Source organism: Passer montanus, unplaced genomic scaffold (genome assembly GCF_014805655.1).
Source record: "Passer montanus isolate IOZ18808 unplaced genomic scaffold, ASM1480565v1 scaffold10, whole genome shotgun sequence".
Lineage (NCBI taxonomy): Eukaryota > Metazoa > Chordata > Aves > Passeriformes > Passeridae > Passer > Passer montanus.
In genome coordinates, this window is record NW_024356505.1 from 442,955 (window position 1) to 455,150 (window position 12,196).

At 47.2% G+C, this 12,196-nt stretch overlaps 1 protein-coding gene and 3 non-coding genes across 4 annotated transcripts; all 4 read right to left on the reverse strand.

Annotated features, from left to right (window-relative positions):
• Positions 1-3,334: 3,334 nt before the first annotated feature.
• On the reverse strand, positions 3,335-9,844 carry LOC120504097 (40S ribosomal protein SA). Its single transcript, XM_039713276.1, has 7 exons — positions 9,691-9,844; positions 9,332-9,499; positions 8,217-8,335; positions 5,505-5,750; positions 4,585-4,713; positions 3,573-3,741; positions 3,335-3,479 (listed from the first exon to the last, which is right to left on the reverse strand). The coding sequence occupies exons 2-7, from the start codon at positions 9,462-9,464 to the stop codon at positions 3,385-3,387; spliced, it is 891 nt and encodes a 296-aa protein (XP_039569210.1). The 5' UTR covers positions 9,465-9,499; positions 9,691-9,844; the 3' UTR covers positions 3,335-3,384.
• On the reverse strand, positions 5,207-5,365 carry LOC120504443. Its single transcript, XR_005628024.1, has one exon. It is a non-coding gene; the product is annotated as a small nucleolar RNA SNORA62/SNORA6 family (small nucleolar RNA).
• Positions 6,208-6,364, reverse strand: LOC120504454. The gene has a single exon (XR_005628029.1). It is a non-coding gene; the product is annotated as a small nucleolar RNA SNORA62/SNORA6 family (small nucleolar RNA).
• On the reverse strand, positions 7,480-7,636 carry LOC120504462. Its single transcript, XR_005628034.1, has one exon. It is a non-coding gene; the product is annotated as a small nucleolar RNA SNORA62/SNORA6 family (small nucleolar RNA).
• Positions 9,845-12,196: the final 2,352 nt, after the last annotated feature.

Below are 12,196 nucleotides of genomic sequence, written 5' to 3' on the forward strand. Positions count from 1 at the left end.
CCAGTCTGCCTCTGCAGAGTTGATGATCAGTTCTTCATTCCCAGTGCTACACACAAATGTAACACTGTTCTACCTTTACCTGTCATACAGACTCGATGCAGATCAGCTTTTCACCAACTCTGAGGCTTTAGGCTGCAAGGGCTGGGAGCTGGTAGTGCCAAGCACTGTCTAGAGACAAGAAACTGCCTGAAATGCTGGTTGGTGTCTCTCTGGAAGCTGCAGGGCAGTGGGGACAAGCTCCAGCAACACCTTGGTCCTGCAGCAATAATGACATAAATCTGGAATGCTTTTCTTTTTTCTCGCTCTGCCAGGGAGAAAATATATTCAAGATGCCAGGCTTCATCTGTCCTAAGAAGGTACAAGATACACAGCTTTGGAGAGTGCTGCATTCATTTTGCAGATTTACCATGTGCTTTACTCCATGTAGAGTCTCTGCATCAAGATGCTAGTAATCCAAGGGAAAAAAAAATTGTTACAAGATCCACTCCAACTGCATGCTGCATCACAACAGTCCTGGGTGGGGAAGAAGCCTCCCAAGAGGAGCAGTGAGGTAAATTCATCACACACACCTCAGTTTCCTTTACATACTTATACAGTGCACTGATTTGAATAAATGAGGCTCACAATGAGTATACTATACTCCTAAAAGTCAGCATCAAACATCCTATAGCCATTTTCACAGTTTCAAAAGCAAAAGACTACAGATGTGAAGAGTGGAAAATTTTTGCAGCCTGGATTTAAGCAGAGATTAATCTCTTCAGCTGTGCATAAAACCCTTTGCTTCCTGCAAAAGAAAAACCTTGCTGTAATCTGACAATACATGGATACTAAAAATATCATTATTTAGACAAAGAAGTGACTGGAGAGGAAAAGGAACATCTGTGAATGGTGGCATATAAAGTAGGGAGGGAACTGGAAAGCCTGTATATATGAGACATTCATGGATCACACAGTACCATACTGGCAAGGACTGCAACAGTTCATTTGTCCAGAGGGGCTCTACAATGCCCAGAAACCCCAGCCAGCTCCTGTAGAGTCAAACTCTGGAAGAAGGCTATCCTAAGAAGTTCACCAAGCCCCATTTAACCCAGCTCCATCAACCCAAATCAAATACAAAGAAGGTCACAGACAGAGGAAACACTACCATGACCCTCAATGGAAACTGCCACTATACAGAGACCTCTGCCTAAGCCATTTTGGGTCAAATCAGATCAATCCAGAACAGTTACAAGTTCTTCGATGTTCTTATTCAACATCAACACTGCACTTACAAAGCAATAATGAACAAGCCAGTGTCTCAAGGATTTGCTACCTCCTCCCTATTCCTCTACACTGTCTCAATAGATTACATCTGCCAGGTATTTGCCACAGGGGAAGCTCTGGCAGACACAGGATCTTTTGCTACATCTCTGCTGCTGTCTCCCCTCCTGTGCCACCCTGCTCTTCTGCCATGCTGACGATCATAGCCTTCCTGCAGAGTCCTCTGCAGTCACAGCCAAGGCTGCCTCCTTTCCTAAAAGGCTGCACCCCCTCTGCATTGCTGCAGGCAAACAAGCCCTCCCACTCTACCCATTTACCCCAACAAGGTGATTCTAAACCCACATGCAGAGATCCTGACCGGGCTGTGCTGATCCACCTGGTGCTGCAGGCAAACAAGCACTCCCACTCTACCCATTACTCCAACAAGGTCATTCTGAACCCACATGCAGAGATCCTGACCGTGCAGATCCACCTGCCACTGCCAGTCCTTGGTTCTAAAAATGAGAATCAAAGTGATACTTTAGGAAATACTTAAATGAAAACAACCACATTGCAGTAACATGCCAGGAATATTTCTGCAGCAATTACTCAGAGCCAATTGATTTAAAACAGCGCCATCACCCACACAGGAGCTGTCTGATGACTTCCACATACTCATTAACAGGAACACATTCACATGAAAAAGGTTACACAACGGATAAAGAAAAGAGACAATGATGGAACAGCAACAGTAATAGCAGAGATTCAATGTACCAAGGGGCAAGACTGTGCTCAAAGTTCAGAAATTTTCAATGTGGCAGAGTGAAAAAAAAACTCCAGGCCAACAAATCTTTTAGGGCAATCTCAGATCTGGGGAGTCTAAGACTGTGTTCAAAGCTCGGAAATTTTTGATGTGGCAGAGTGAAAAAAAAAAAACTCCAGGCCAACAAATCTTTTAGGGCAATCTCAGATCTGGGGAGTCAATCAGCAGGTACATAGCCCCAAAACGACCAGGCTCTCACCACAGCCTGACACACAAGTAACAGACTCAGGCAGCAGTAAGGAGCCTCCCCCTGCCGGATTCTAGAGAGTAGCACAGGATGTGCCACAAGCACACTTCTGAGGAATGCAGTGAACAAACAGAGCAGGGTGGGCTCTTTCAGGAGCAAATGGTGAAGTGCTCACCCACTTCTCATTTAATTAAATGCTGTTCATTATTAACAAAACCTTTAGTCACTTTGCATGTAACAGGTAAAGACAAGAGGAAGAAAGATCAGTCTCCTTTGGACAGATACTGTGCAGTAATATGCATAACTTGCTTTAGGTTTTTACTGCTAATATGCACTATTACCGTAAAATGAAATAAGCATGTGCACCAAGAGAAAAGATTCTTTACAGGTTGATTGGCAGTGCTGAAGGTACAAAAAGGAGCATCTGCAACCACACCAATATGGAAAAAAGGATCCAATCTAAACAATCTTCACCTCCAACAAGCAAAATACCATTTCTCTTGGTCTACCTCCCATTATTGCTAATAATCACAGCAATATAATCCTCAAGAACTAAAGCAGATGAATAAATATGTTTTTTCCTGAAGATTACTGCAGTATTTTTGAGGAAGGAACTGACAATACTGATGCTAAAGCTGGGATTTCATCAGAGGAGCAGCTCCCAAAGCAAGGGCTCTGTTCACACTGTTCAGTAAGGCCACCCCCCACACCTAGCCACCAAAACCATCCTCACCTTGCAAACTTGTGAAACTCCAGACACAGCAACAGTATCTGCCCATTTGGGTGGACCCAGACAGGCTGCTATAAAGAAAAACCAAAAGCAAACTGCTTTGCCCAACCTCACATCCTCTCCCCCAGCACACACACTGCTGCCTTCTCACTGGGGTGGAGCCAGGGAAGGCAGAACGTGAGAAAGACAGGAGGGACAGCCCAGCGAGCTGCTGCAGGCAGGGACAAAGCCCACAGCCCCCTAGCTCCACTTAACAGAGTGTATGTAACAGGCATGCCCACTCTTGCCTGAGGACCATGCCCCATGCTACCCAGGTGTTACCAGGCAACAACTTTACAAATGCAGCACCAGCACAGCACGTACTAAACCAGCCTTTATTTCTCTCACAGTACAGCAGGGCTGAAGTTAAGACCACTCCGTGGCAGTGCCAACCCACTCAGTGGCCTGGGCAGTGGGAGCTGCTGACCAGTCCTCGGTGGCAGGCTGGGCACTCCAGTCCTCTGCAATCACAAACACAACAACACTTAGTGATCCCCAGCTCCTTCCACCCACAACAACCCCCACCCCTTCCCATAGACAGCCCCCAAACTGACCTGTGGGGAACTGCTGGATGGGCACAGACGGGACCTGCACTCCCTCAGACCAATCTGCAACCTCGGGCTGAGGAGGAGCAGTGAATTCAGGTGCTGGGGCCGTCCATTCAGTCTGGAACTCCTCCTTTGTGACTGCTTTCTCAGCAGCTGCCTGCTCCTCCTTTTCAATCTGCAATGGAAGAGCCCAGCCTGAGTCTCCCAGGAACACATCCCAAAACACAACCCTCACTATCAAGTATCAGACAACAGGCACCAACTGGGAATACAATTAACCAACCTCCACAGTAGAGTGTGAAGTGCCATCATTACATTAGCAAAACCTGTCCCCAACAGCAGACACATGGGACCATGGGACAAGAGCACAAGCAGAACATCCCAGAGAGACACAATCCCTGCCATGAGAATTCCTACCTCCTCAGGATCCCTGTAGAAGTACAAGTCAGGCATGACTTCCCACGGGTGCTCACGGGAGATGGTGCCACGCATGCGCAGGACCTCCCGAGCCAGCATCCACCACATCAGTCCCACTGAGTGGGCTCCCTGGAACAGAACAAGGTAGCTAAGAGTTGTAAAGCTAAACCTATGCAGAAAGAGCAGAAGACTTACTTGTACCCCATCCAAGACTCCTGCTTGGTGAAAGACATTACTTGCCAATGCCAGATTTAAGTACCTGAACTCAAAAAAAGGGCAAGTTTCCAGTGACATTTTCAGTTCTCTGAAGGAATCATCATCCCATTACACCACAGCCTGAAGTAACTCTCCTGTTATGGCATTTCACATTGCTCACCACCCTCAAAAGACAGGGATGATGTTCACCACATATTCGAGAACAAAAAAATTGAAAACTTGACAAAATAAACAAAGCTTACACACATCCTCACTTGTGGCTTACACTGGTTTTGGTGACTGACATCTAGACAGATAGTCCCCGACTGCAGACACATGGGGACCATGGGAGAGGAGCACAAGCAGAACATCCCAGAGACACAATCCCTGCCGTGAGAATTCCTACCTCCTCAGGATCCCTGTAGAAGTACAAGTCAGGCATGACTTCCCACGGGTGCTCACGGGAGATGGTGCCACGCATGCGCAGGACCTCCCGAGCCAGCATCCACCACATCAGTCCCACTGAGTGGGCTCCCTGGAACAGAACAAGGTAGCTAAGAGTTGTAAAGCTAAACCTATGCAGAAAGAGCAGAAGACTTACTTGTACCCCATCCAAGACTCCTGCTTGGTGAAAGACATTACTTGCCAATGCCAGATTTAAGTACCTGAACTCAAAAAAAGGGCAAGTTTCCAGTGACATTTTCAGTTCTCTGAAGGAATCATCATCCCATTACACCACAGCCTGAAGTAACTCTCCTGTTATGGCATTTCACATTGCTCACCACCCTCAAAAGACAGGGATGATGTTCACCACATATTCGAGAACAAAAAAATTGAAAACTTGACAAAATAAACAAAGCTTACACACATCCTCACTTGTGGCTTACACTGGTTTTGGTGACTGACATCTAGACAGATCTAAGATAGCTTCTCATCCTCCTAGACTTTACCTTTCACGTGATTTCTGCCAAGGTAATGTCTCAGAGCAGCTTCTCCATCAGTTCACTTATCTTTCATTCATATTCATGATCTGTGGCAAGAATGACTATCAAACTCCACTCATTGGGTCACAAAGACCCTCATGGCGTCAGCGAAAAATCCTGCCAGGTTACTATAGCACACGTCCTACACTTGAGAGTTCCTTGGCCAGAAACCAGCCTCAGCTCCAAGCTCCAACTGTGTGCAGTTTGTTTTCTCCTCCCCACCCGCCTGCCAGAGACATTAATTAGCTCATCCCCCAAGACACACATGAGACACGAGGCAACCCTCCCTTGCAGAGAGCATCCATGTTGGAAGCCCAAGGCACGCTCCGGGGGAAGCTGTTACCTTGTTATTGCAGGGAATAGCGATATCCACATAGCGCAGCGGCGAGTCGGTGTTGCACAGGGCGATGGTGGGGATGTTGACGTAGGATGCCTCTGTCAGAGGCTGGTGATCAGCCCGCGGGTCCGTGACCACCAGGAGCCGTGGCTCACGGAAAGCTGCCTGGATCTGGTTGGTGAAGGTGCCAGGGGTGAAACGCCCGGCAATGGGAGTAGCCCCAGTGGCAGCAGCAAACTTGAGAACAGCACGCTGCAAAAGGGACACAGCAAAGTGAAGCAGGAAAACTGCATTTCAACCAAGTCAGAAAAGTGCATTTCAGCCAGGTCACCCAGGCACTGCCAGTGAACGTGCACGAAATTTAACTGAACTATTTGTTTCCACTCCTGTGAAATCAGGGCTCACCACCTCAGAAGGAGACAAAATAAAAATGTTACTGAAAAGAGCTACACCGTGAGTTTAGAAGACCACATCCACCAGCCAAGTAGTAAGTCAGGATATGAAAAAAAGCCTTCTCTTCCCCTCAAGTTACTGGCAAGCTCTATTCCATTCCAATCTCTCATAATCAAATCATGGAAGGTAAATTAAACAAAAAGCTTACAATAAAAGCAAAACAGGTTTAGTAATAAATGCATACAAATTGTTGCTGTGTCCATTGAAACTGCAGTTGGCAGTTCTCATTCAATTGCAACAGCTTCCAACTTGTCAGGCATGTGGCAGGGCCTACTATCAAACTCCAATCCTCGAGGGAGCCCTCTCCTGGCGTTAGCGAAAACCCTGCCATCCTTTGCTGTCGCACACTTCCGACACTTGAGAGCTCACTGGCCAGAAACTGACCTCAGCATCAAGCTTTAACAGTGTGCACATCAAGCCCACGGGATACCAAGCTTCTCCTTCAGAAACCCACCCCTGAATCTCCCTAAACATCTGTGGCCCCACCTGCAGTTTAGTTAACTTTTTTTAGTTAGTAAACAGCCTAAATTCACAAACTCCAGTAACTAATTAAATGTTATCACCTACAACAGAACATTTTTGCTAAAAATTTTAAGAGTCAAAATTACAAATATACCAGCTATTTTACCTTGCTCAATAATAGAAAATTTCTTCTTTGACAACTTTCATATCAGGTGCTTACTACTGTCCCAGAAAATCAGTGCCAATTACACACAGCAGTTCTGGGAGGAAGGGGTCACCAGGGGACTGACCACCAATAGGACAGAAATTCAACAGGAAGAAGGATACGGAAGAAAAACAAGTTATCAAATGCCCTCAAATGGGGAGTGGGTTTGAACTCATCTGTTTTAAGCTCCTAAGTGCAACACAAAAACCATGTTTACAGAAAGCATTCCTATAGTTAAAACTGGTATTATTGCCTGCTACCATCAAACTGCCACTGGCAGGCAGTGATGTGTGCAAGGCAAGGGAGTCCTGCTCCCAGGACTGCAGGCTTCCTGATGCCCATACCTGTCCAGTGTTCCTGGAAGAAATGACGCTCACATCAGCTGGGTTCTCAATGGCAACAATGGCACGAGCTGCCAGGAGCAGCTTTTCCCAGGTCCTCTTCAGATTGATGATGTAAATACCTGTTGGCAACAAAAGGCTTTAGAGCAACCAGCAAATACAAGATCCCAAAACGGGACAGCACTCCTCTGCCATTAAACCTGTCACATGGGTGTGGTTACTCCAAAATTCACAGAATCATCGAGGTTGGAAGAGACCTTCAAGATCATCCCATCCAACTCTGCACCCAGCACTGCCACTGTAACCACTAAGATGTAACACTGAGCATCATATCCAGGTCCCCCTCAAAGGCAACTGGGCAACCTGTCCCACCGTCTGACCACCCAAGCAATGAAAATATTTTGCTGTTATCTAATCTGAATCTCCCTTGTCTCATCTCAGGGCCCTTTCCTCAGATCCTCTGACTGCTGGCAGGCAGAAAAGGGTGGTCATTCAATTGCAACAGCTTCCAACTTGTCAGGCATGTGGCAGGGCCTACTATCAAACTCCAATCCTCGAGGGAGCCCTCTCCTGGCGTTAGCGAAAACCCTGCCATCCTTTGCTGTCGCACACTTCCGACACTTGAGAGCTCACTGGCCAGAAACTGACCTCAGCATCAAGCTTTAACAGTGTGCACATCAAGCCCACGGGATACCAAGCTTCTCCTTCAGAAACCCACCCCTGAATCTCCCTAAACATCTGTGGCCCCACCTGCAGTTAACTAAACAGCCTAACCTCATAAACTCCAGTGACTAATTAAATGTTATCACCTACAACAGAACATTTTTGCTAAAAACTTTAAGAGTCAAAATTACAAATATACCAGCTATTTTACCTTGCTCAATAATAGAAAATTTCTTCTTTGACAACTTTCATATCAGGTGCTTACTACTGTCCCAGAAAATCAGTGCCAATTACACACAGCAGTTCTGGGAGGAAGGGGTCACCAGGGGACTGACCACCAATAGGACAGAAATTCAACAGGAAGAAGGATACGGAAGAAAAACAAGTTATCAAATGCCCTCAAATGGGGAGTGGGTTTGAACTCATCTGTTTTAAGCTCCTAAGTGCAACACAAAAACCATGTTTACAGAAAGCATTCCTATAGTTAAAACTGGTATTATTGCCTGCTACCATCAAACTGTCACTGGCAGGCAGTGATGTGTGCAAGGCAAGGGAGTCCTGCTCCCAGGACTGCAGGCTTCCTGATGCCCATACCTGTCCAGTGTTCCTGGAAGAAATGACGCTCACATCAGCTGGGTTCTCAATGGCAACAATGGCACGAGCTGCCAGGAGCAGCTTTTCCCAGGTCCTCTTCAGATTGATGATGTAAATACCTGTTGGCAACAAAAGGCTTTAGAGCAACCAGCAAATACAAGATCCCAAAACGGGACAGCACTCCTCTGCCATTAAACCTGTCACATGGGTGTGGTTACTCCAAAATTCACAGAATCATCGAGGTTGGAAGAGACCTTCAAGATCATCCCATCCAACTCTGCACCCAGCACTGCCACTGTAACCACTAAGATGTAACACTGAGCATCATATCCAGGTCCCCCTCAAAGGCAACTGGGCAACCTGTCCCACCGTCTGACCACCCAAGCAATGAAAATATTTTGCTGTTATCTAATCTGAATCTCCCTTGTCTCATCTCAGGGCCCTTTCCTCAGATCCTCTGACTGCTGGCAGGCAGAAAAGGGTGGTCCCTTCTTTCAGGTAGTTGTGGAGAGCAGTGAAATCCCCCCCGAGCTTCTTCTTCCAAGACTAAACAAACACAGCTCCTTCACTCATGCCTCATTACATTTTCTAGACCTTTCAAAAGCATTGCTGCCCTTCTCAGTACATGCTCCAGCACCTCAAAGTCCTTTATGAAATGACGACATGCTAGTCTCATTTTAGCTAATGGAAAACTATCATGAAGAAAATTCTCCCCTTATGGTTTTAATGCCATACTTCCAGCATCTATTATCAATAACCTAGTCCTGGTACGAATTTTAATCTTTTAAAACAGGGCAGCTTATATGGAAGACCAATACAAACAAGAAGAAATCATTACTGATACTAAAACCATTTTATTAATATAGTAAAGAACCAGCAAAATTACCAAAACCAGGTGTGATTGATTTACCAGATTTTAAAATCAAGATAGTCAAGAACTGGTACAATTGTTCCAAAATCACTATTTTATTCTACTTCTCTGAGTTAACACTGGTAGGCAAAGGCCACGGAGAAACCATGCTAAAGAGATCAAGCACTAGCACTTTCCTGCTTCTCCCAGTTGTGCCCACAAGATCCCAGGTGCCCAACCCGGGCCACCCATCCCGCCTGTTTACCATCGCTCTTCCTTTTGTAGATGTACTGCTCCATCTGGAAGTCCAGGTTGGTACCTCCCAGGTGGGTCCCGGCAGCGAGGAATTTGAGGACATCCTCCTCCTTCATCTGCAGGACATCGAGGCCTCCGGACATTGTGGGGTTTCCCTTGGGAAGCAACGACAGGGAACCTGCGGGCACAGGGACGCGGCTCAGCCCGGCGGGGACGCGCCACGAGGCCCAGCGGCCGCGGCCGCCATCTTGGGCCGCCTCCCGCGCTACAGCGGCAGGCCCCGGCCTCCCCGCGGCCCGGCCCGGTATGGCAGGGCGCGGAACGCGGCCCCACCTTCCCGGTGCCCCCCGCCCGGCGGCCCCGACTCACGCTGACAACGCCGAGTGGAGGCCCGGGCGGCGCGGAGCCGAAAGAGAGCACAGCTCCGCCTGACGGCTTTATATGGCCTCGCCGGCCAATGGCGCGCCTCGGGGGCGAGGCTGCGCGGCGGCGGGGGCAGAGCCGGGGCCGCGCTGCGGCGGCGCCTCCCCGGGATCCACGAGCCTGTTTCTCCGCTTGCTCCTCCGGCCCCTCACCGACACTGGCTCTGAAGGAAGCTCGTAGGACTTGTGGGATTACGAATGCGGAGAAGGGGGGAAAAAGCTGGTGAAGGGGCTGCAGTGTGAGTCCTGTGAGGAGCGGCTGGGGGAGCTGAGGGTGTTTAGCCCCGGAAAAGGAGGCTCAGGGTTGATCCCTGCCGCTCTCTACAGCTCCCGGAAAGGAGGGTGTAGCCAGGTGGCGGCCGGCATCTTGTCCCTGGCAACCAGCGACGGGACGAGAGGACTCAAGTTTCACCAGGGGAGGTTTAGGTTGGGCATTAGGGGGAGTTTCTTCACAGAAGGAGTGATCAGACTTTGGAATGGGCTGCCCGGGGAGGTGGTGGAGTCGCCATCGTCCCGGGAGGTGTGTAAGGAAAGACTGGACGAAGCACTCAGTGCCAGGGTCTGGTTGACAGGCTGTGTTTGGTCATGGCTTGGACTCCGGGATCTCAGAGGCCTTTTCCCACTGAACTGCTTCTGTGGTTCTGTCAGTCTGGCCCTGCCTCACGGCATCCCAAGACTTGTGCTCCAAGCAACATCAAGGCTGTTTTTGAGGTCCTGAAGTGAATAGAAAGCAAAGACTTATTTTAAACATTTTACAATTCCATTTTCCTGCTGAAAGTGAAATGTATGCTCTCAGGGCTGGTGATTATTTGATGAATTATATCTAGGCTCTAAATTGCCAGATATGGGGGGAAGCTTCTAAGAAGCTGCAGCATCTTCCCTGCACCCACATTCCCCCTCCGTGCAGGGGCACTGCTCTGGCACCACGCAGGAGAGCTTGACAGTAAAACCAGGTGAAATTGACACTGAACTTACACATCCTTGTTCTGCAGTAGACATTCTTCTGGTACTTGCCCCTTTTTGTGTGTGTGTTGTTGGGTTTGGGGTTTTTTTGTTGTTGTTTGCTTTTAAGAAACCACAGAAAGTGATGAGATTTAAGAATCTTCGTCTTTCTCATCTTTGTCCTATTCTCAGACACAGGCCTGAGAAAGGAATTTCTTGGGAAAAAAAGAAAAGTAGTGATACTTACTTTGCTATGCTTGCTATCGTCCAGATCTGGAAACATTTCTGGACTGTGCAAATACTATTGCCAATGCCTTCTGCAAGTGATAATTAATCTTCACATCTTTCTAACAACAGTGTTCCTTTAGTTTTCTCCCTTCTATTTTAACCTCGTATAACCACATCAGTGTGACTGAGCCTGGACTCTTTTTCAATGCCTGACCCCTGAGTTACCCTGGGGAAGAATTGCAGATTACAACATTGCCTCATGTATGTTCTTTGTCTCCTGGAAAATGGCTCTCTATCCTTCTTTTCTTCGTGCTTATCAGATGGTGTTAATTAGCAAGATTACCAAATCAGCTTTAGAATATGCTGAGTAATTCAAGCATTTGCCACATGGTGGTGACAGAGTAGGTAAAATGAAACTCAGCAACAGGTTAGTGAGCCCTCAGCCGGAGTGTGAACTATTATTGCCTGAGTCATGGACACCTGTGGCACTTTGGTAAGGGCACTGTGGATGGTGAGACCTGATGGAGCTGTGTACAAACTGTGTCTCTCCTAAGGAGACAGGAGCAGAGTGAATATTATCTTAGGAAGGGAGAACTGTTGTTGTGAATATTATCTTAGGAAGGGAGAACTGTTGTTGTGAATATTATCTTAGGAAGGGAGAACTGTTGGTGATGTCACCATGGTAATAGATTTCACCTGGAGAGCTCTTCTGCACAATTGAAACCCGTCTGTATTAAAAATGTATTTGAACATAATGATTGGAAATTAAGTATTGAATATTGCAGTTTGTATGATGTTATCAAAGGAGTGCCACTGGTGTTATAGACTCCTCTAGCATCACTGATACCTAATTTATTTTTTATTGTTATGCTTATGGGCCCTTTCTGGTAGACCATGAGGCCCATAACCCATGAGACAGCTTGGAAAATCCTGAGATGATAGATATCTGTGACACTTGGGTAAGGGCACTGTGGATGGTGAGACCTGATGGCTGTGTACAAACTGTGTCTCTCCTAAGGAGACAGGAGCAGAGTGAATATTATCTTAGGAAGGGAGAACTGTTGTTGTGAATATTATCTTAGGAAGGGAGAACTGTTGGTGATGTCACCATGGTAATAGATTTCACCTGGAGAGCTCTTCTGCACAATTGAAACCCGTCTGTATTAAAAATGTATTTGAACATAATGATTGGAAATTAAGTATTGAATATTGCAGTTTGTATGATGTTATCAAAGGAGTAAGAGGAGGGGTGGTGGTGATGGTGATGTCACCATGGTAATAGA